At 39.4% G+C, this 22,560-nt stretch overlaps 1 protein-coding gene across 1 annotated transcript in view; it reads left to right on the forward strand.

The window, feature by feature from the left end:
* LOC133631810 (proprotein convertase subtilisin/kexin type 5-like) overlaps nucleotides 1-22,560 on the forward strand; it is a 199,221-nt gene that overhangs the window by 97,771 nt on the left and 78,890 nt on the right. The window contains exons 10-11 of the mRNA XM_062023971.1: nucleotides 3,570-3,673; nucleotides 6,820-6,937. Of these exons, the coding sequence (XP_061879955.1) occupies nucleotides 3,570-3,673; nucleotides 6,820-6,937 (222 nt within the window). The remainder of the gene's footprint in view (nucleotides 1-3,569; nucleotides 3,674-6,819; nucleotides 6,938-22,560) is intronic.

Raw genomic sequence — 22,560 nt, forward strand, 5'->3', positions numbered from 1 at the left:
AACTCAAAATTACGCTCTAGCGCCCCCTAGGAAGAAAACACAGACAAAACTGCCTGTAACTCCCAGTAGGAATGTCGTAGAGACATGAAACAAAAACCTCTATGTAGGTCTCACTTAGACTTATATTTTATACACTGACAACCCCCAGCAAAAATCAACAGGAAGTTTGCAATTCCCCCATCAAAACAAAAGTTGTGTAAAAACATTCACCTTTTTTCAAACATTATCTCTTCTGACCGCGTTTGTCGTGTCGGCTTCAAATTAGCACAGGAGAGAGATTGAACACATCTGATTAAAAGTTGATGAAAGAGTTTTAATTACTGCTCCGGTTTGGATTTTATGAGCCTTCAAAGTCTGTCCCGTCCATCGCTGCTTGCAGCTTTAATTCTTTATGTATTTCACCAAAACAGGAGACTTTACCTCTAAAGGCCTTAGTGGCCACATGCGTGGACAGCACCTTTTAGCTCTCATTTCCAAAATTGTGTACACTACTGAATTGGGGTCTTATGGCCGCTTATGTGGACACTTATACTGCTATCTGGTGGTGTCAGAAGAGTATAACATACAATGGAATTGGGAAAAAAAAGTGTAAAAATAAGAATTAGCATGTCACTAAACATGAAGTACACATTTGTTATTTATGGACTAAGTACATCATATAAAATGATGATTCTTAGTTTTTATTCTATTTAGGGTCCAATAAGCCCAAATATCCATCCATCCATTTTCTACCGCTTGTCCCTTTTGGGGTCGCGGGGGGTGCTGTGGCCTATCTCAGCTGCATTCGGGCGGAAGGCGGGGTACACCCTGGACAAGTCACCACCTCATCGCAGGGCCAACACAGATAGACAGACAACAGTCACTAGTCAAACAAAAAAAGTTGAACATAGGGTTAGAAAAAAAAATCAGGAATTCCTGGAAATTTGTTGAACGTGGAAAAATGGCAGTTTGAATGTATAGGATGAGTTGAATGTTGTGAATCGGATGAAAAATGTGGGAGTTGTGGATCTTTGAAGAATGTCCCATTCATTTCAATGCGAATTTCATGGAAATTTCGGGAATTTTGGGGGGGAAATGTTAAAAGACTTGAATGTTCTGCTTTGGAGCATTCACACAACAAACTGTCAAAAAATGAAAATACAGCATCACCGCTTGAGTCATAATTTTTGCGCTTTAAACTCCAGATTTCTTCTGTTTGTTCGAGGCCGTCAATACTGCCACACGTGGTGGAAAAGTGCATTACAACAAATAGCAAAGAGAAATAAAAAAAGCATGTAAACAAACATCTTGGGCGTTATGAGGTTAAAGGCTACGTTTAGACTGCAGGCAAAAGTGCTCCAAATTGTTTTTGTTTTTTTCTGAATCAGATTTTTTCCAAATCAGATTTCCAGCTGACTCTTTACACTGCAAGTATAATGTGATCTTAATCAGACTCCAGTGTAAACGCGCACAGGCCCCTGTGTGGCCCGAATGTGGCCTCAACGTCGCTTGCGTGCGCAGTTCAATAAAATGAATACAAAGGAAGTTGACTGAATTCCGTAAATTAACAAGTAAATCGCTACTACTACTACAAAATAAAATTAAAGTGTCCACCATAGATATAGTCACCAAACCTTTGAAATTAGTGTGTTTTTTTTACGTGAAAATAAATTACAGTAATATTATGTATGAATGGATATATATAGCGTAATATAGTTTTATCTTTGTATGGCTGTTAAGTAGAGGAGGCACGGACATCAGCGTGGATCAACTTTAGCTTTATTTTTCAACTCACATTTAAGTAAATACGCCTCAGTGTGAATTCCGGTCCTTCAACACACTGCAAAAACTGAAATCTAAGTAAGATTAAATATCTCAAATAAGGGTGATATTTGCTTATTTTCTGTCTGATAAGATAATTCTTCTCACTAAGCATATTTTATGTTAGAGTCTTTTACTTGTTTTAAGGGTTTTGGTCCTAAATGATCTCAGTAAGATATTACAGCTTGTTGCTGAGATTTGATGACCTATATTGAGTAAAACATGCTTGAAACTAGAATATCAACTGTTGCAAAGCTGTGTCATCAACACTCACAAGTATAAAACTACTTTTTTAAAGTAATCATTTCTTACTTCAAGCATGAAAAAAACAGATCATGACTTTGACACAATTGTGTCTCATAATTAAAACGGATGACAGCCAAATGGACTTTGCTGTTTTATTTTCAATGAAACAATAGAAAACACGTACTCATATAGTAGTACAGTTGGCACAGTACAGTAAACTGACAGTTAATATTTAAACATTTAACATGTGACATTTCTAACAATTCTGAACAGAAATAGTTCATGCACATTCAGATGAATTCTTCAAAATTACAATAAAAAATTTTTGGGCCGTGGGCCGGGCTGTATATATGCGCACTAATTGACTGAAAGAGCACGCACTTGGCGCGATGATGTCATGTTATCCATGGAAAAATGCATTTTTAGACCATATGATTTGCCTGAGTGGCTAGGAGACCCCGAGAGTAACAAGCGGTTGCCTTGTTGCCTTTCCATTAAGAACAATACATTAGTTTTCAGTACAAGTGTATAATGTAATGCCGAGCGCATATCATTATGTCAAGATAATGGCACTGGCATTTACTTAATTTAAGAATATTTTTCAACATATTGAGCAAAAAGGTCTCTTTTTTTTCTACCAAGAAAAGTGCACTTGTTATTAGTGAGAATATACTTATTTTAAGGTATTTTTGGGTTCATTGAGGTTAGCTAATTTTACTTGTTTTGGAAAGTATTTCAAAGCCGAATTTTCTTGTTCTATTGGCAGATAATTTTGCTTAGTTCAAATAAAATACCCCTCATTTTTGTATTTTTTTTGTTTTGTTTTTGAACTGACTTTTTGCAGTGCAATGGCTATTTCTCCAGAATCAAAAAATATATTCATATACCATTACAAACCATCATATGTGCATCATTGTAATCCTCCAACTTTGAGCCTCGTAGTGTTACAGGTGACCCCCACAAAATATGCTCAGCTGCCACTTTGCTCACCTGCTTTTTTCCTCAGGAAAATATCGGGTGCCGCCATCGGCTAAGATGGCGAGGATGAGCATCTGGCCGGCATATGAGATGCAAGGGAATCCCAGGAAACTTGTCGACCCACTTCCTGGTTCTCCCCCTTTTTTAATGTTGCGTTTGGGACTTGAAAGCAAAGCTGCGACACATGGCTGCCGTCCCGTAATGGATCTCACGTGAGATCAGAGAGGCCGGTGGGGGGTGGGACGGATGAATGAGCCTTCAATGAGCGCACTCTGTAATTTCACACCTCACTTTAATGTTGGCAAACTTGTCATTTCATCCTCATTCCTTCCTCCTTTGTAATCGTTATTATAGTCTTGTTTTTCCCTGCTGCTCACATTCAATGCATTTCTCGTTTTTGTGTCGACATCAATACGAATAACCTTGACCTGCAAAACATATTTGCTGTTCGACTCTGAATGCGAATTTCAAGTAGACTTTCATTTATTTACTTGTGGTTTGGTGTTCATTTGCTCTTTTAACATCTGCATGTTTTCTTATTTTAGCCCTCTTCTAACTTGGAGAGATGTTCAGCACATCATTGTAAAGACTTCCCGAGCCGGACATCTCAGTGCTCCAGACTGGAAGACCAATGCCGCTGGTTATAACGGTACGTGCAATCCAAACTCGCTACACTGCAAAAAGTCAGTGTTCAAAAAGAAGAAGAAAAAATACAAAAATGAGGGGTATTTTATTTGAACTAAGCAAAATTATCTGCCAATAGAACAAGAAAATGTGTCTTGTTAAGACTTTCCAAAACAAGTCAAATTAGCTAACCTCAATAAACCCAAAATACCTTAAAATAAGTATATTCTCACTAATAACAAGTGCACTTTTCTTGGTAGAAAAAAAAAAAAAAGACCTTTTTGCTCAATATGTTGAAAAATATATTCTTAAATGAAGTAAATGCTAGTGCCATTATCTTGACATAATGATATGCGCTCGGCATTACATTTCTGGAAACCAGCAAACTTATACTAAAAACTAGTTTATTGTTCTTAATGGAAAGGCAACAAGGCAACCGCTTGTTACTCTCAGGGTCTCCTAGCCGCTCAGGCAAATCATATGGTCTAAAGATGCATTTTTCCATGGATAACATGACATCATCGTGCCAAGTGCGTGCTCTTCCAGTCAATTAGTGCGCATATATACAGCCCGGCCCCCGGCCAAATTTTTTTCTATTGTAATTTTGAAGAATTTATCTGAATGTGCATGAACTATTTCTGTTCAAAATTGTTTGAAATGTCACATGTTAAATGTTTAAATATTAACTGTCAGTTTACTGTACTGTGCCAACTGTACTACTATATGAGTACGTGTTTTCTATTGTTTCATTGAAAATAAAACAGCAACGTCCATTTGGCTGTCATCTGTTTTAATTATGAGACACAATTGTGTCAAAGTCATGATTTTTATTTTTTCATGCTTGAAATAAGAAACGATTACTTTAAAAAAGTAGTTTTATACTTGTGAGTGTTGATGACACAGCTTTGCAACAGTTGATATTCTAGTTTCAAGCATGTTTTACTCAATATACACTACCGTTCAAAAGTTTGGGGTCACATTGAAATGTCCTTATTTTTGAAGGAAAAGCACTGTACTTTTCAATGAAGATAACTTTAAACTAGTCTTAACTTTAAAGAAATACACTCTATACATTGCTAATGTGGTAAATGACTATTCTAGCTGCAAATGTCTGGTTTTTGGTGCAATATCTACATAGGTGTATAGAGGCCCATTTCCAGCAACTATCACTCCAGTGTTCTAATGGTACAATGTGTTTGCTCATTGGCTCAGAAGGCTAATTGATGATTAGAAAACCCTTGTGCAATCATGTTCACACATCTGAAAACAGTTTAGCTCGTTACAGAAGCTACAAAACTGACCTTCCTTTGAGCAGATTGAGTTTCTGGAGCATCACATTTGTGGGGTCAATTAAACGCTCAAAATGGCCAGAAAAAGAGAACTTTCATCTGAAACTCGACAGTCTATTCTTGTTCTTAGAAATGAAGGCTATTCCACAAAATTGTTTGGGTGACCCCAAACTTTTGAACGGTAGTGTAGGTCATCAAATCTCAGCAACAAGCTGTAATATCTTACTGAGATCATTTAGGACCAAAACCCTTAAAACAAGTAAAACACTCTAACATAAAATCTGCTTAGTGAGAAGAATTATCTTATTAGACAGAAAATAAGCAAATATCACCCTTATTTGAGATATTTAATCTTACGTGGATTTCAGTTTGTGCAGTGTAGGAAAAGAATGGAAATACTTTTATTAGATAAGACCATAAGGGTTTGTTATTGTGTTCTTATTTTGCAGCAAACTGATCTTTAAAGGCCTACTGAAATGAAATGTTGTTATTTAAACGGGGATAGCAGATCCATTCTATGTGTCATACTTGATCATTTCGCGATATTGCCATATTTTTGCTGAAAGGATTTAGTAGAGAACATCGACGATAAAGTTCACAACTTTTGGTTGCTGATAAAAAAAGCCTTGCCTGTACCGGAAGTAGCGTGACGTCACAGGTTGAAAGGCTCCTCACATTTCCCCATTGTTTACACCAGCAGCGAGAGCGATTCGGACCGAGAAAGCGACGATTACCCCATTAATTTGAGCCAGGATGAAAGATTCGTGGATGAGGAATGTTAGAGTGAAGGACTAGAGTGCAGTGCAGGACACATATTTTTTCACTCTGACCGTAACTTTGGTACAAGCTGGCTCATTGGATTCCACACTCTCTCCTTTTTCTATTGTGGATCACGGATTTGTATTTTAAACCACCTGGGATACTATATCCTCTTGAAAATGAGAGTCGAGAACGCGAAATGGACATTCACAGTGAATTTTATCTCCACGACAATACATCGGCGAAGCACTTTAGCTACGGAGCTAACGTGATAGCATCGGGCTTAACTGCAGATAGAAACAAAATAAATAAACCCCTGACTGGAAGGATAGACAGAAAATCAACAATACTATTAAACCATGGACATGTAACTACACGGTTAATGCTTTCCAGCCTGGCGAAGCTTAACAATGATGTTGCTAACAACGCCATTGAAGCTAACTTAGCAACGGGACCTCACATAGCTATGCTAAAAACATTAGCTATCCACCTACGCCAGCCAGCCCTCATCTGCTCATCAACACCCGGGCTCACCTGCGTTCCAGCGATCGACGGAACGACGAAGGACTTCACCCGATCATAGATGCGGTCGGCGGCTAGCGTCGGATAGCGCGTCTGCTATCCAAGTCAAAGTCCTCCTGGTTGTGTTGCTGCAGCCAGCCGCTAATACACCGATCCCACCTACAGCTTTCTTCTTTGCAGTCTCCATTGTTCATTAAACAAATTGCAAAAGATTCACCAACACAGATGTCCAGAATACTGTGGAATTTTGCGATGAAAACCGAGCTTTTTGTATTGGATACAATGGTGTCCCAATACTTCCGTTTCAACGATTGACGTCACGCGCATACGTCATCATACATAGATGTTTTCAACCGGAAGTTTAGCGGGAAATTTAAAATTGCACTTTATAAGTTAACCCGGCCGTATTGGCATGTGTTGCAATGTTAAGATTTCATCATTGATATATAAACTATCAGACTGCGTGGTCGCTAGTAGTGGCTTTCAATAGGCCTTTAATCAAGGGTCTGTAGTACATACTGTATATATCACATTAGTCATACAGTGGCCTGACTGTGTGTGTGTGTGTGTGTGTGTGTGTGTGTGTGTGTGTGTTCAACAGTCAGTCACCTGTACGGTTTTGGCTTGATGGATGCTGAGGCCATGGTGAAAGAAGCCGAGCGGTGGAAGCAAGTTCCTTCTCAGCACGTCTGCGTGGAGAGTGCTGACCGACAGATCAGGTACGAAGTCTATTGCAGCTGTAGCACACTTACACACTTGGTGTATTGTGCTGCTTTTTTGTGTACTCAATGCTCCCTGTTCTCTCCTTATGCACCTCCATGTGTTTTAGAATGCGGTTGTGAAAGCTGTACCTTGATAGGGGCCAAGCATTAGTTCTGGCAGGTTGGTTCTCACATAAGACCCTTGCTAAACACACACACATGCACGCACGCACACACACACACACACACACACACACACACGCACGCACACATGCACGCACACACACACAAAGTGCAAGCCAGAGCTTCAAAGCTTGTTATCCTTAAAGTAGCTGGAAGCCAGAGCAGTGTTCTGTGCGGGACTCAACTTGGGCCAGGGACTAGTTTTCCCTCAGTCCAGGACTCGGTGGTCAGTGTCTGCACCGCCATCATCATCATCATCGTCATCGTCATTCTGTCTGGTCTTCTCCGGTGCACAAATCATATGTGGATTATGCAAAGCCTGGCGTGAAAGACATTTGTGTTTTGGCGCCTGGTGCCGCTGTGATTAGCTTCTGGCCCAGGGAGAGTTTGACATTATTGTCTAATGAAACAACGGAAGGCCATCTTCAGCAAGTTAAAGGCCCCCCGATTATGCAAATTGTACTTTTTAATGAGGTAGGTGTTATGGTTGGACTAAGGCAGGGGTCGGCAACCTGCGGCTCCTTGACCACTCTGATGCGGCTCAGCTACATACATGCCGACCCCCCCGATTTTCCCAGGAGATTTATGGATCTCAGTGTCCCTCATAGATTACTCCCAGGGAAAAAATAATCCTATTTACACTCTAATTACTAAATAAAGGGCGTGCCCTAATTGCACTGCAGTAATTGTCCTCTATAGCATTTACATACAGCGTGCCAGTCCAGCCACATGTTGCATGTTGTTATTACTTGCACACACAGGAGACAGCAAAGCATACTTACTCATCAGCCACACAGCTTACACTGACGGTAGCCGTATCAAACAACTTTAACATTGTTACGTTACAAATATGCGCCACACTGTGAACCCACACCAAAAAAGAATGAAAAACACATTTCTGGAGAACATCCCACCGTAACACAACATAAACACAACACAACCATTACCCAGAATCCCATGCAGCCCTAACTCTTCCGGTCTACATTATACACCCCCGCTACCACCAAATCCCCCCACACATCAACCCCCCCCCCTCTCCGTGCGTTGGTTGAGCGGAAGAGTTAGGGCTGCATGGGATTCTGGGTATTGGTACCGTCAGTGTAAGATGTGTGGCTGCTGAGTTAGTACGCCTTGCTGTCACTTACGTGAGCAAGCTGAAATTGCATTCTACGTGTGGTCGAGCAGGTACGCTGTTAGGGCAGACTGTAGAGGGCGCCAAATGCAGTGTCATCACGCTCTGATATTCGGGAGTCTCCCGGGAAAAATGAGAGGGTTGGCAAGTATGGCGCTATCAAGCGCCATTCATTCAAAACTCGCGGGCTGCACTAACATCAAATTTCCACATTAAAGTGCGTGCCGGTGCGTGTGTCGGAGACCCCTAGTTAACATAGCACAAAGCGTTTAAGCTTTGTATGCGGTGTTTTTCATTTTAAATTTAAAAATTTTTTTTGTGGCTCCCATTACTTTCTTTAATTTGTGAAACTTGCCAAAATGGCTCTTTGAGTGGTAAAGGTTGCCGACCCCTGGACTAAGGGGAGGTGACGGCAAAAAGACACCAGGGGGAAGTATGTACAATTATTTATTATATATATATATAATATATATAATGATAATAAACAATACAACTAAACTAAGGAAATGGAGTGTGAACTAGAATAAGATTGTGTGTGGTGTAAGACTATGTGTAGAATTTAACTGAAATGTGTGTTACCAAAGTGTTGAACGAGAGACGAGGAAGTCCAGGGGGTAGGCAGGTGATCCGGGATTCAAGCGGGGGGTCCGTGGGGCTGAGAGGGGCGTCAAGTCCAGGGGCGAGCGAGGAGTCAGGAACGAGGAAGGCAGTCCAAAAACACAGGGGGGGAGATCCAGGGAAAAGTGAGAGGCACAGCTCACTGTCCAGGCGACGGAGGGTACTGCAGGGACACGTAAGAAGACGGGGGGGGGTTAAGGCACGGAGAGGAAAACAAGGGGAAAGAGCTAAAGCTTCGCTTACGGGTCACCATGAGAAAACTTAAGTTCCCGCGCCGATCCTTGGGTCCACCCTGCCTTTATCCGGCACGCCCTCATCAATCTCAGGTGTGCAGATTTCTGGTGAGTGATTGCAGCTGGTGGCTGCTGCAGGGCGGAGACGCGCGCGGCACGTCCCTGGATGTGCGCACCCGTGGGCGTGTCCCGAGGTGCGCACAGACGGCAGGGGTCTGAGCCGTAACAGTAGGACCAATAATGTGTAACCCTAATGCCTGTTTATGAGCCCCAAACGTGAAAATAATCATATCCCTCACTTGTTTGTGCCACATTTTGATAGGAGAGGCGCTAAAACGCTCACTTTTGAAGTTGCTGCTTTTCATTATGTCATAAAGCAGGGGTCGGCAACCCAAAATGTTGAAAGAGCCATATTGGACCACGGATACAAAAAAAGTAATCGGTCTGGAGCCGCAAAAAATTAAAAGACTAATATAAGTGTTATAATGATGGCAATACATGATGTAAGTGTCTATATTAGCCTACTATCAAAAGGACCATGTGTCGCAGGCTGACGCAAATCTTCCTTGACAGAAATGTTGAAATGTAATATTTAGGGGTGTCCGATAATGGCTTTTTGCCGATATCCGATATGCCGATATTGTCCAACTCTTTAATTACCGATACCGATATCAACCGATACCGATATCAACCGATATATACAGTCGTGGAATTAACACATTATTATGCCTAATTTGGACAACCAGGTATGGTGAAGATAAGGTACTTTTTAAAAAAATGAATAAAATAAGATAAATAAATTAAAAAAAATTTCTTGAATAAAAAAGAAAGTAAAACAATATAAAAACAGTTACATAGAAACTAGTAATTAATGAAAATTTGTAAAATTAACTGTTAAAGGTTGGTATTATTAGTGGACCAGCAGCACGCACAATCATGTGTGCTTACGGACTGTATCCCTTGCAGACTGTATTGATATATATTGATATATAATGTAGGAACCAGAATGTTAATAACAGAAAGAAACAACCCTTTTGTGTGAATGAGTGTAAATGGGGGAGGGAGGTTTTTTGGGTTGGTGCACTAATTGTAAGTGTATCTTGTGTTTTTTATGTGGATTTAATAAAAAAAACCCAAAAAAAACCCGATACCGATAAAAAAAAAACCCAGATACCGATAATTTCCGATATTACATTTTAACTCATTTATCGGCCAATAATATCGGCAGACCGATATTATCGGACATCTCTAGTAATATTTATTCTACAAATTTTTACAACCTTCGAAACCATTAGTAAAACTTCTCAGAGGGTGAGATAACTCCTGGAACGGCCAAAGGTATAGATGTGTTTTGTCCAAGTTTAAAGGCCTACTGAAAGCCACTACTACCGACCACGCAGTCTGATGGTTTATATATCAATGATGAAATCTTAACATTGCAACACATGCCAATAAGGCCGGGTTAGATTAGTAAAGTGCAATTTTAAATTTCCCGTCTCGGTATGATGACGTTTGCGCGTGACGTCACGGATCGTAGCGGACATATTGGGACACCATTGTGGCCAGCTATTAAGTCGTCTGTTATCATCGCAAAATTCCACAGTATTCTGGACATCTGTGTTGGTGAATATTTTGCAATTTGTTTAATGAACAATGAAGACAGCAAAGAAGAAAGCTGTAGGGGGGAAGTGGTGTATTAGCGGCCGGCTGCAGCAACACAACCAGGAGGACTTTGAGTTGGATAGAAGACGCGCTACCGTGAGTACGCAGTTTCGGCTTCCAAACATTTGATCCCTTGCCCGTACGTGCGTGCCGCTATGTGCATGTCACGTACGTAACTTTGGGGAAATATATGTGCTGTATGAACTTTACGGAGGTGAACGGTACTTTGGGCTGTGGGATTGAGTGTGTTGTGCGGGTGTTTGAGTTGTATTGGCGGGTTGTATGGACGGGAGGGGGGAGGTGTTTGTTATGCGGATTAATTTGTGGCATATTAAATATAAGCCTGGTTGTGTTGTGGCTAATAGAGTATATATATATGTCTTGTGTTTATTTACTGTTTCAGTCATTCCCAGCTGAATATCAGGTCCCACCCGCCTCTCACAGCATCTTCCCTATCTGAATCGCTTCCACTGCCCTCTAATCCTTCACTCTCACTTTCCTCATCCACGAATCTTTCATCCTCGCTCAAATTAATGGGGTAATCGTCGCTTTCTCGGTCCGAATTGCTCTCGCTGCTGGTGGCCATGATTGTAAACAATGTGCGGATGTGAGGAGCTCCAAAACCTGTGACGTCACGCTACTTCCGGTACAGGCAAGGCTTTTTTATCAGCGACCAAAAGTTGCGAACTTTACCGTCTATGTTCTCTACTAAATCCTTTCATCAAAAATATGGCAATATCGCGAAATCATCAAGTATGACACATAGAATGGACCTGCTATCCCCGTTTAAATAAGAAAATGTCATTTCAGTAGGCCTTTAAGGAAACGGCAGGCTGTTTTCTTCTAATGGATTTATTACAATCTTTGCAAGCTGGGTAACAATTGCTGTGGTCTGGAACAACATGGCGCACAAACAACTATCAGAAATGCAGCCAATATTACATACAGATAATGTGTCATGAAACATGGAAAAATAAACTAAATACACATAAGTAATGGAAATTAAATGAGCTCAAATATAGCTACTGATACTGATGCAATATGTACATACGGTACAGCTAGCCTAAATAGCATGTTAGCATCGATTAGCTTGCAGTCATGCACGCACTGACCAAATATGCCTGATTAGCACTCAACGCAAAACAATAACATCAACAAAGCACACCTTTGTGTATTCACGCACAGCATAAAATGTTTGGTGGACAAAATGAGGCAAGGAAGGAGTGGCATAAAACTCGTCTTTCTTTGGCAGCGTCGGAGAACGTTGTACATGTAAACAAACTGTTGAGTCACGGTCCACACAACGGTGAGTTCAAAGGCCGCTGAAATTAGTAGGACAAAACGGCGCTCGCCAAATACTCTCATCAGTGAAGCATAAACACACACATATTAAACAGTGGGCTTTCTAACAATTCGGAAGGTTTGTGTCGTGTTTGTCCTCCTACAGAAACCATATTACAACAAAAAAACTATTTTTCACCCCATTTTTTTTCCATTTACATACACTACCGTTCAAAAGTTTGGGGTCACATTGAAATGTCCTTATTTTTGAAGGAAAAGCACTGTACTTTTCAATGAAGATAACTTTAAAGGCCTACTGAAATGAATTTTTTTTATTTAAACGGGGATAGCAGATCTATTCTATGTGTCATACTTGATCATTTCGCGATATTACCATATTTTTGCTGAAAGGATTTAGTATAGAACAACGACGATAAAGATTGCAACTTTTGGTATCTGATAAAAAAAGGCTTGCACCTACCGGAAGTAGCGTGACGTAGTCAGTTGAACATATACGCAAAGTTCCCTATTGTTTACAATGATGGCCGCATGAAGTGAGAGAGATTCGGACCGAGAAAGCGACAATTTCCCCATTAATTTGAGCGAGGATGAAAGATTTGTGGATGAGTAAAGTGCAAGTGAAGGACTAGTGGGGAGTTGAAGCTATTCAGATAGGGAAGATGCTGTGAGAGCCGGGGGTGACCTGATATTCAGCTGGGAATGACTACAACAGTAAATAAACACAAGACATATATATACTCTATTAGCCACAACACAACCAGGCTTATATTTAATATGCCACAAATTAATCCTGCATAATAACACCTGCGTGTTTGTTATGCTAGCTCCTAGCTCCTCTGCTAGCTCCTTGCTCCATAGAACACGCCAATACAATTCAAACACCTGATCAACACACACAATCACTCAGCCCAAAAGACCGTTCACCTAACCCAAGGTTCATAAAGCTTATATATTTTTAAAAAGTTACGTACGTGACGCGCACGTACGGTACGGTACGTGTTATGCTAGCTCCTAGCTCCTCTGCTAGCTCCTAGCTCCATAGAACACGCCAATACAATTCAAACACATGATCAACACACACAATCACTCAGCCCAAAAGACCGTTCACCTAACCCAAGGTTCATAAAGCTTATATATTTTTAAAAAGTTACGTACGTGACTCGCACGTACGGTACGGTACGTGTTATGCTAGCTCCTAGCTCCTCTGCTAGCTCCTAGCTCCATAGAACACGCCAATACAATTCAAACACATGATCAACACACACAATCACTCAGCCCAAAAGACCGTTCACCTAACCCAAGGTTCATAAAGCTTATATATTTGAAAAAAGTTACGTACATACGCAAAAAAAAGCCAAAGCTGCATACTCACAGTAGCACGTCTGCGTCTTTGTCATCCAAATCAAAGTAATCCTGGTAAGAGTCTGTGTTGTCCCAGTTCTCTACAGGCGTCTGTGTATCCAAATCAAAAGTCCTCCTGGTTAGAGTCTCTGTTATCCGAGTTCTTCCATCTTGACTGCATCTTTCGGGAATGTAAACAAAGAAGCGCCGGCTGTGTACTGTTGTGGCTGACTACGTTCGAAAAATACGTCCATTTCGCACCGACAACTTTCTTCTTTGCTTGCTCGGCTTCCTTCTCAATAATGCAATGAACATGATTGAAACAGATTCACGAACACAGATGTCCAGAATACTGTGGAATTATGAAATGAAAACAGAGCTTTTTCGTATCGGCTTCAATGTGGAAGGCATACCCGTGTTCGCCGGGCTACGTCACACGCATACGTCATCCTCAGAGGCGTTTCGAACCGGAAGTTTAGCGGCAAATTTAAAATGTCACTTTATAAGTTAACCCGGCCGTATTGGCATGTGTTATAATGTTAAGATTTCATCATTGATATATAAACTATCAGACTGCGTGGTCGGTAGTAGTGGGTTTCAGTAGGCCTTTAAACTAGTCTTAACTTTAAAGAAATACACTCTATACATTGCTAATGTGGTAAATGACTATTCTAGCTGCAAATGTCTGGTTTTTGGTGCAATATCTACATTGGTGTATAGAGGCCCATTTCCAGCAACTATCACTCCAGTGTTCTAATGGTACAATGTGTTTGCTCATTGGCTCAGAAGGCTAATTGATGATGAGAAATCCCTTGTGCAATCATGTTCACACATCTGAAAACAGTTTAGCTCGTTACAGAAGCTACAAAACTGACCTTCCTTTGAGCAGATTGAGTTTCTGGAGCATCACATTTGTGGGGTCAATTAAACGCTCAAAATGGCCAGAAAAAGAGAACTTTCATCTGAAACTCGACAGTCTATTCTTGTTCTTAGAAATGAAGGCTATTCCACAAAATTGTTTGGGTGACCCCAAACTTTTGAACGGTAGTGTACATTTTTGAAAAAGCTCCATGGAGCCACCAGGGCGCCGCTAAAGAGCCGCATGTGGCTCTAGAGCCGCGGGTTGCTGACCCCCGTCATAAAGGAAAAACCTCATTCCTCATCTCTTACGTACGGCCAGCAACATCACGGAGGACAGCTTTGAGTAAACATCTTTACTTTACATCTTTAAAAATGCAATTGCGAGAGCTGTAAGTTAGATCGTTTAGTTTTTCCTTCAGCAAACAGGCGAACCTATCCTGAAGCAGGGCTGCCAAGTTTCGGAAATAGACAAGAGTGAGACTTCAGGGTCGTGAGGCCTTGGGAAAAAAAAAATTGGCCTCTTTAACATTGTTTTGGCCCGTTTCAACGTTGATTTTTACCTTATGACTTATGTCCTCACCTCCAGCGGCTCTCCCTGCACTGTGGCCACTGTTTATTGAACGCTGTTTTATTGTGGTTCTCAAAGAGGATTCCAGGGACTCTGTGGGTTCCTTTAGGGCAGTCTAATTTGACCCTTACACGGTCTGTAACTGTGACAGCGTTGGGTCCATTTGGTTCCGTTTATACACTGTCGGAGTTAAAGGCCTACTGAAAGCCACTACTACCGACCACGCAGTCTGATAGTTTATATATCAATGATGAAATCTTAACATTATAACACATGCCAATACGGCCGGGTTAACTTATAAAGTGACATTTTAAATTTGCCGCTAAACTTCCGGTTCGAAACGCCTCTGAGGATGACGTATGCGCGTGACGTAGCCCGGCGAACACGGGTATGCCTTCCACATTGAAGTCGATACGAAAAAGCTCTGTTTTCATTTCATAATTCCACAGTATTCTGGACATCTGTGTTCGTGAATCTGTTTCAATCATGTTCATTGCATTATGGAGAAGGAAGCCAAGCAAGCAAAGAAGAAAGTTGTCGGTGCGAAATGGACGTATTTTTCGAACGTAGTCAGCCACAACAGTACACAGCCGGCACTTCTTTGTTTACATTCCCGAAAGATGCAGTCAAGATGGAAGAACTCGGATAACAGAGACTCTAACCAGGAGGACTTTTGATTTGGATACACAGACGCCTGTAGAGAACTGGGACAACACAGACTCTTACCAGGATTACTTTGATTTGGATGACAAAGACGCAGACGTGCTACTGTGAGTATGCAGCTTTGGCTTTTTTTTGCGTATGTACGTAACTTTTTTAAAATATATAAGCTTTATGAACCTTGGGTTAGGTGAACGGTCTTTTGGGCTGAGTGATTGTGTGTGTTGATCATGTGTTTGAATTGTATTGGCGTGTTCTATGGAGCTAGGAGCTAGCAGAGGAGCTAGCATAACACGTACCGTACCTACGTGCGCGTCACGTACGTAACTTTTTAAAAATATATAAGCTTTATGAACCTTGGATTAGGTGAACGGTCTTTTGGGCTGAGTGATTGTGTGTGTTGATCATGTGTTTGAATTGTATTGGCGTGTTCTATGGAGCTAGGAGCTAGCAGAGGAGCTAGCATAACACATACCGTACCTACGTGCGCGTCACGTACGTAACTTTTTAAAAATATATAAGCTTTATGAACCTTGGGTTAGGTGAACGGTCTTTTGGGCTGAGTGATTGTGTGTGTTGATCAGGTGTTTGAATTGTATTGGCGTGTTCTATGGAGCTAGGAGCTAGCAGAGGAGCTAGGAGCTAGCATAACAAACACGCAGGTGTTATTATGCAGGATTAATTTGTGGCATATTAAATATAAGCCTGGTTGTGTTGTGGCTAATAGAGTATATATATGTCTTGTGTTTATTTACTGTTGTAGTCATTCCCAGCTGAATATCAGGTACCGTGAGTATGCAGCCTTGGCTGCTAAACATTCGATAACTTGACCGTATGTGCGCGTCACGTACGTAACTTTTTAAAAATATATAAGCTTTATGAACCTTGGGTTAAGGAAACGGTCTTTTGGGCTGAGTGATGGTGTGTGTTGATCAGGTGTTTGAATTGTATTGGCGTGTTCTATGGAGCTAGGAGCTAGCAGAGGAGCTAGGAGCTAGCATAACAAACACGCAGGTGTTTTTATGCAGGATTAATTTGTGGCATATTAAATATAAGCCTGGTTGTGTTGTGGCTAATAGAGTATATATATGTCTTGTGTTTATTTACTGTTGTAGTCATTCCCAGCTGAATATCAGGTCACCCCCGGCTCTTACAGCATCTTCCCTATCTGAATAGCTTCAACTCCCCACTAGTCCTTCACTTGCACTTTACTCATCCACAAATCTTTCATCCTCGCTCAAATTAATGGGGAAATTGTCGCTTTCTCGGTCCGAATCTCTCTCACTTCATGCGGCCATCATTGTAAACAATAGGGAACTTTGCGTATATGTTCAACTGACTACGTCACGCTACTTCCGGTAGGGGCAAGCCTTTTTTTTATCAGATACCAAAAGTTGCAATCTTTATCGTCGTTGTTCTATACTAAATCCTTTCAGCAAAAATATGGCAATATCGCGAAATGATCAAGTATGACACATAGAATAGATCTGCTATCCCCGTTTAAATAAAAAAAATTCATTTCAGTAGGCCTTTAAGGATCTACCTTGACATTTAAAGTTTTGAGAAACACTGCTTTAGGGGGGTCTAAATATATATTTACAAGTCTGTAACTGACACACACATTGAAACTAACATTAGAGTGTCTCAAGTGTAAACTGGCCAAGAGAAGAGGCAAATAAATGTTACACAACTTTGCAACATATACGGGACAATAATAGACTTCTAACAGCCATAAAACTAGTAAACTCAAGGAGAAACCGTGAATCAGAACTGGGTGGTTACCTTATTTTAGCAAGCAGGAGAATGCTGAGCGGGGCTTTAAATGTCTGCTCTGTTTTGTGTGAAAGATAGTTTGAGATGCCAAGACCTGCCTTCTTCTTCTTTCTTTTAATGGCGGTTGGCCCTTAAACTGTGTTGTTTCTGAAGCTATGTTCATCATTGGGATTAATGAACTGCTGCAGTCGGAGCACACAGCTTTACTTGCTTTATATTCCTCTGTTCAATTAACTGCCCTGTAAATTGCTATTAATTCCCTTGTAAAAAATGATAACTTTTCACTAATTATTTTATTCAAAATTAGGTTTTCTTGTGGAATAACTGCTGGAGCTCCTACTTTATTGTTTCAAGTTTTTCTATATATATTTTGACATATTCTGAATACAGTGTTTCCCATAAACTGCCAAGATACCCGTGGCGGTGGGGGCGTGGCTATGGGCGTGGTCACCATGACATCATCGAGTAATTTGCATAATTTACTACAATGATATGATTTTCTCTAAAAAGGCTCAAAAAATGTATACTTACTAATTAATAATAACAGTTTTGTTTTAAACGTCCATCCATCCATCCATTTTACAATATAATTACAACACTTTATGTACATATTTATATACAGATTTGAACAATAAGTTATTCACTGAAATATATTTATTAATTGTGGTTCTTACAAAAAATATATCTTATAAAAATATAAAAGCTAAAATGTCTCTTAAAGCTCTGCCCCTTTAATTAGTGCATACTAAATAATTTAACTTTAGCCTACTACTACAACCATATTATTTACCAGCAACATAAAGTGAAACAGAGGCAGAGGTGTCCTGCCACAGTCAGTAACAAATAAACAGAAAACAGTAGTGGTGGTAGATAGACACAGAGCTTCATCAAACATCTGATCCACAGAACAAAGAGCTCCAAAAATCTTGATCCTACACTTCTCTTTTGTAAAGTAAATCTGAACAGATTCATTCAAATCATATAAATCTGAACAGATTCATTCAAATCATATAGTTGATGGGCATCTACATCAACTATATGATTTGCCTGAGAAGCTGGACAGGACAAAAAAACAAAAACAAAAACAAAAACATTTTTTTTTGTGGCGGCCTTAATTCTTTCGTGGCGGGCCGCAACAAATAAATGAATGTGTGGGAAACACTGGAATACTTTTCCTCAATACATTTTTCTATCTGATAATAATTTAAATGTATATTCTTTAATAATTGCATATCCACGTCTGGGATGTATACATCCACTACGGCAGGGGTGTCCAAAGTGCGGCCCTCGGGTAATATTTTAACGGCCCCGTGGCACATTCTAAAAATACGATTAAAAAAAACAAAAAACATAAAAAGTGGTACAAAAGAGCAAACAGGTGAAATGTAACAATAAAATGTTTCAATGTTTACTCTAATAACACAAAGCTGCCATGCAGGCTGTTTCTTTCTTTAAAAAATAATAATGAATCAAAATCAATGTCATTATGAATTATTTACCTATTCAAGGCTCCAATTACGTCACATTAAATATTCCACTTTGAGACATTTTTTGGGGAAAATGTTGCATATTTTGTGTTTGCCATATAAAAAACTAAGCTGTTTATTTTCAAACAAGGGCCTAAATCGAACAAACAAAAAACATAAACAACAATAAAAGTTATAATTGACAGATGGATCTGAAGTTGATCTTGAGACTATTTTGTTAAAAGTAAATAAAAAAAAGTATGATTTATTTTTTAATACTTTACTGAGCAGGACCCTTTTGGACTTAAAAAAAAAAAAAAATTTTAAATGTCATTGCTCAAAAAATAATAATGAATCAATGTTGTTATGAGTTATGCTATGAGCTCCAATTATTATGTAATCTCAAATATTCCATTTTAAAATGTTATTGGGGGAAAATATTGCATATTTTGTGGTTTTTTTTCCATAAAAAAACAGGGTTTTCTTTGACAAAAAGAGCATACAGTGTAAATATTTAAAAAAAAATCTTAATATTGACAGATAGACCTAATGTTGATCTGGAGATTTAAACCTTGGATAATAATAATAATACTAAATAATGACACATTTGAAATATTTTTTGTACCTTTGGGGTCCCCAGGATCAAGTCTGAGTGGAGGCCTAAATGTATATTTTTTATACATATATTGTATTGGTTTTTAAAATAAAAAATATCAAAATGGCCCCCGCTTGCTTTGATATTTCAGTGTGCGGCCCTCAGCGGGAAAAGTTTGGACACCCCTGCACTACGGTATGGGGAATTGGTAAATGATCGTCAATTTGTTCTTTTTTATTCTTGGCAATTTTGTAGTACTTGATATATATACCCTTCCATCTCGATTCAGGTTATGCCTTTCCGCCAAAAGATTCAAGTTGGTACGCTCGTGGATCGTAGCAATGACACCGTCCTCTCTGCATTAACGAAGGGCGGGCCAAAGCTTAGACAAGACCCGCCTTACCGTGCTTCTGATTGGTTTATATTGCGTGGCGTCTTTCGTGGTTGGTTAGATTCAGGCTCGAGGCACCGATGAGATCGGTTAGCTCAGTCAGTCACGGCAAGCCGCAAGGGCCAAAGTTTGGTATAACTAAAAAAATAAATATAGAGTAGTGAATGGGGAAAAATAAGCGTGATAAATGTCAAGGCTGGCGTGGGAAAGGTTAAATTGCGTGATTGTCGTACTCAAAGCGTGAAGCTTGGCAGCGCATGTTGCTGTTGAAATGTGAGTGTAATGTTAGCACTCTAGCTCACATAGCTACATACATACATAAAGTACATACGTACATAGCTAATGTTTCCAACTCCTTAATATTACGTTGTTGTGTGTGATGTATGGAATCTGTTACACTGCAAAAAGTCAGTGTTCAAAAACAAGAAAAGAAAATACAAAAATGAGGGGTATTTTAATTGAACTAAGCAAAATTATCTGCCAATAGAACAAGAAAATTTGGCTTTTCAAGACTTTCCAAAACAAGTAAATTAGCTAACCTCAATGAACCCAAAAATACCTTAAAATAAGTATATTCTCACTAATAACAAGTGCACTTTTCTTGGTAGAAAAAAAAGAGACCTTTTTGCTCAATATGTTGAAAAATATTATTAAATGAAGTAAATGCTAGTGCCATTATCTTGACATAATGATATGCGCTCGCATTACATTTCTTGAAACCAGCAAACTTATACTAAAAACTAATTTATTTTTCCTAATGGAAAGTTAACAAGGCAACTGCGTGTTACTCTCGGGGTCTCCTAGCCGCTCAGGCAAATCATATGGTCTAAAAATGCATTTTTCCATGGATAACATGACATCATCGCGCCAAGTGCATGCTCTTTCAGTCAATTAGTGCGCATATATACAGCCCTGCCCCCGGCCAAAAAATTTTTAATTGTAATTTTGAGGAATTTATCTGAATGTGCATGAACTATTTCTGTTCAGAAATTGTTTGAAATGTCAAATGTTTACATATTAACTGTCAGTTTACTGTACTGTGACAAACTGTACGTATTTTCTATTGTTTCAATGAAAATAAAACAGCAAAGTCAATTTGGCTGTCATCTGTTTTAATTATGAGACACAATTGTGTCAAAATCATGATTTTCTTTTCATGCTTGAAATAAGAAATGATGACTTAAAAAAAGTAGTTTTATACTTGTGAGTGTTGATGACACAGCTTTGCAACAGTTGATATTCTAGTTTCAAGCATGTTTTACTCAATATAGGTCATCAAATCTCAGCAACAAGCTGTAATATCTTACTGAGATCATTTAGGACCAAAACAAGTAAAACACTCTAACATAAAATCTGCTTAGTGAGAATAATTATCTTATTAGACAGAAAATAAGCAAATATCACCCTTATCTGAGATATTTAATCTTACGTAGATTTCAGTTTTTGCAGTGTACGTGTGGTGTTACACTGTAGCACTTCTTTGAGACACACTCTGTCTAAGACAGACGTGGGCAAACACCCCTTATTACCATTAAAGTTACGGACACACAAAACTGCGTTGCATGTTCCCACTAAGGCTTACTAAAAGCACTTTTTTTTGTCCTGTCCAGCTACTCCGGCAAATCATATTATTGATGTAGATGCTTTTATTTGTTTTACAGATTTACTTTACAAAGGAGAAGTTTGGGATACTTAGTTGTTGCCTTATTTGTATTTAACTTTATTAAATGGATTTATATTAATGTTTGGCTTACCTGGACTGGAGCAGAAGGGGATAGAAAGAGAAAAAAGCAAGACAGAGGGGGATATTGCGGGTACAGTAGGGGGATACGACAGAGAGACAATGTCAGGTTCAAACACTGATGACATCTATTCAACAAGACAAGAAGCAAGGACTTAAACAGAGACAGAATTAAATTTGGCTCAATTGAGGAGAGACGTCTGGACTGTACTCTTTGTAAAGTCTCACCACACTCTGACGAAAGATGGTACGTCTCCTCTTTTATTTGGACTTTCCCTGATTACATGGCCACAGCTGTTTGTAAGGTGCGGGGGTCGTAAACAGCCATCGCCTTTGATTACAACAGTTCAAAGAAAAGGTCGCTTTGAGGGGAGTCAGGCCCTGCTTCCTCTCCGCTTTGTAGTTCTTGGGTCAAGACAAAATCTTTCTGTGGATTACAATAGAAGAAAGAAACAGAACATTTTCATGTTTATTCCCATCCAACACAGTGGAGTATTACAAGCCTTTTGATTGGTTAGATCAGAGACAGCTTTTGTCCTCTCGCCAGGAACTCATGGCAACACAAAGTTTTGTGATAACTTAGATACAATTATTCTGACAACAACAACAATAACAACCAGAACAGCATCAGCAAATGCGATATGTACAAATATGATAGTAAAAGTGATAGCAAAGAAGCAGTTAGTGAACTAAATATTAATAACACAGAAATGACAATAAACATTGTTGCACTACAAATGGAGCAATAAAATACCAATACAAATAGCACTATTGATAATGAATAATAACAATAATTTACCTCTATTATCAACAATACAATTGTTTCAAATGCAACAATACATATATGTAATGATAACTTGAATTACAAAAGAAAGCAGATGAATGGAGGGGAAGAAAGAGAAGCAAACTGTATTAACCTTGTAGATTGTTATCGTAACATTAGGTTAAGCTTTGTCAGTGTTCCTAAAAGCACTTTTAAACTGTCTTACTCCAGTTTCAAGGCTAGATTTGAGATAAAACACTTACACTGCATTATTTAGAGCCCTCTTGGCCACTTATGACAGTTTTTGTTTAATAATATGAACATTAGCCTCGACTATAGAGTAAAAAAATGC

Source organism: Entelurus aequoreus, linkage group LG17, assembly GCF_033978785.1.
Source record: "Entelurus aequoreus isolate RoL-2023_Sb linkage group LG17, RoL_Eaeq_v1.1, whole genome shotgun sequence".
NCBI classification, from domain to species: Eukaryota; Metazoa; Chordata; class Actinopteri; order Syngnathiformes; family Syngnathidae; genus Entelurus; species Entelurus aequoreus.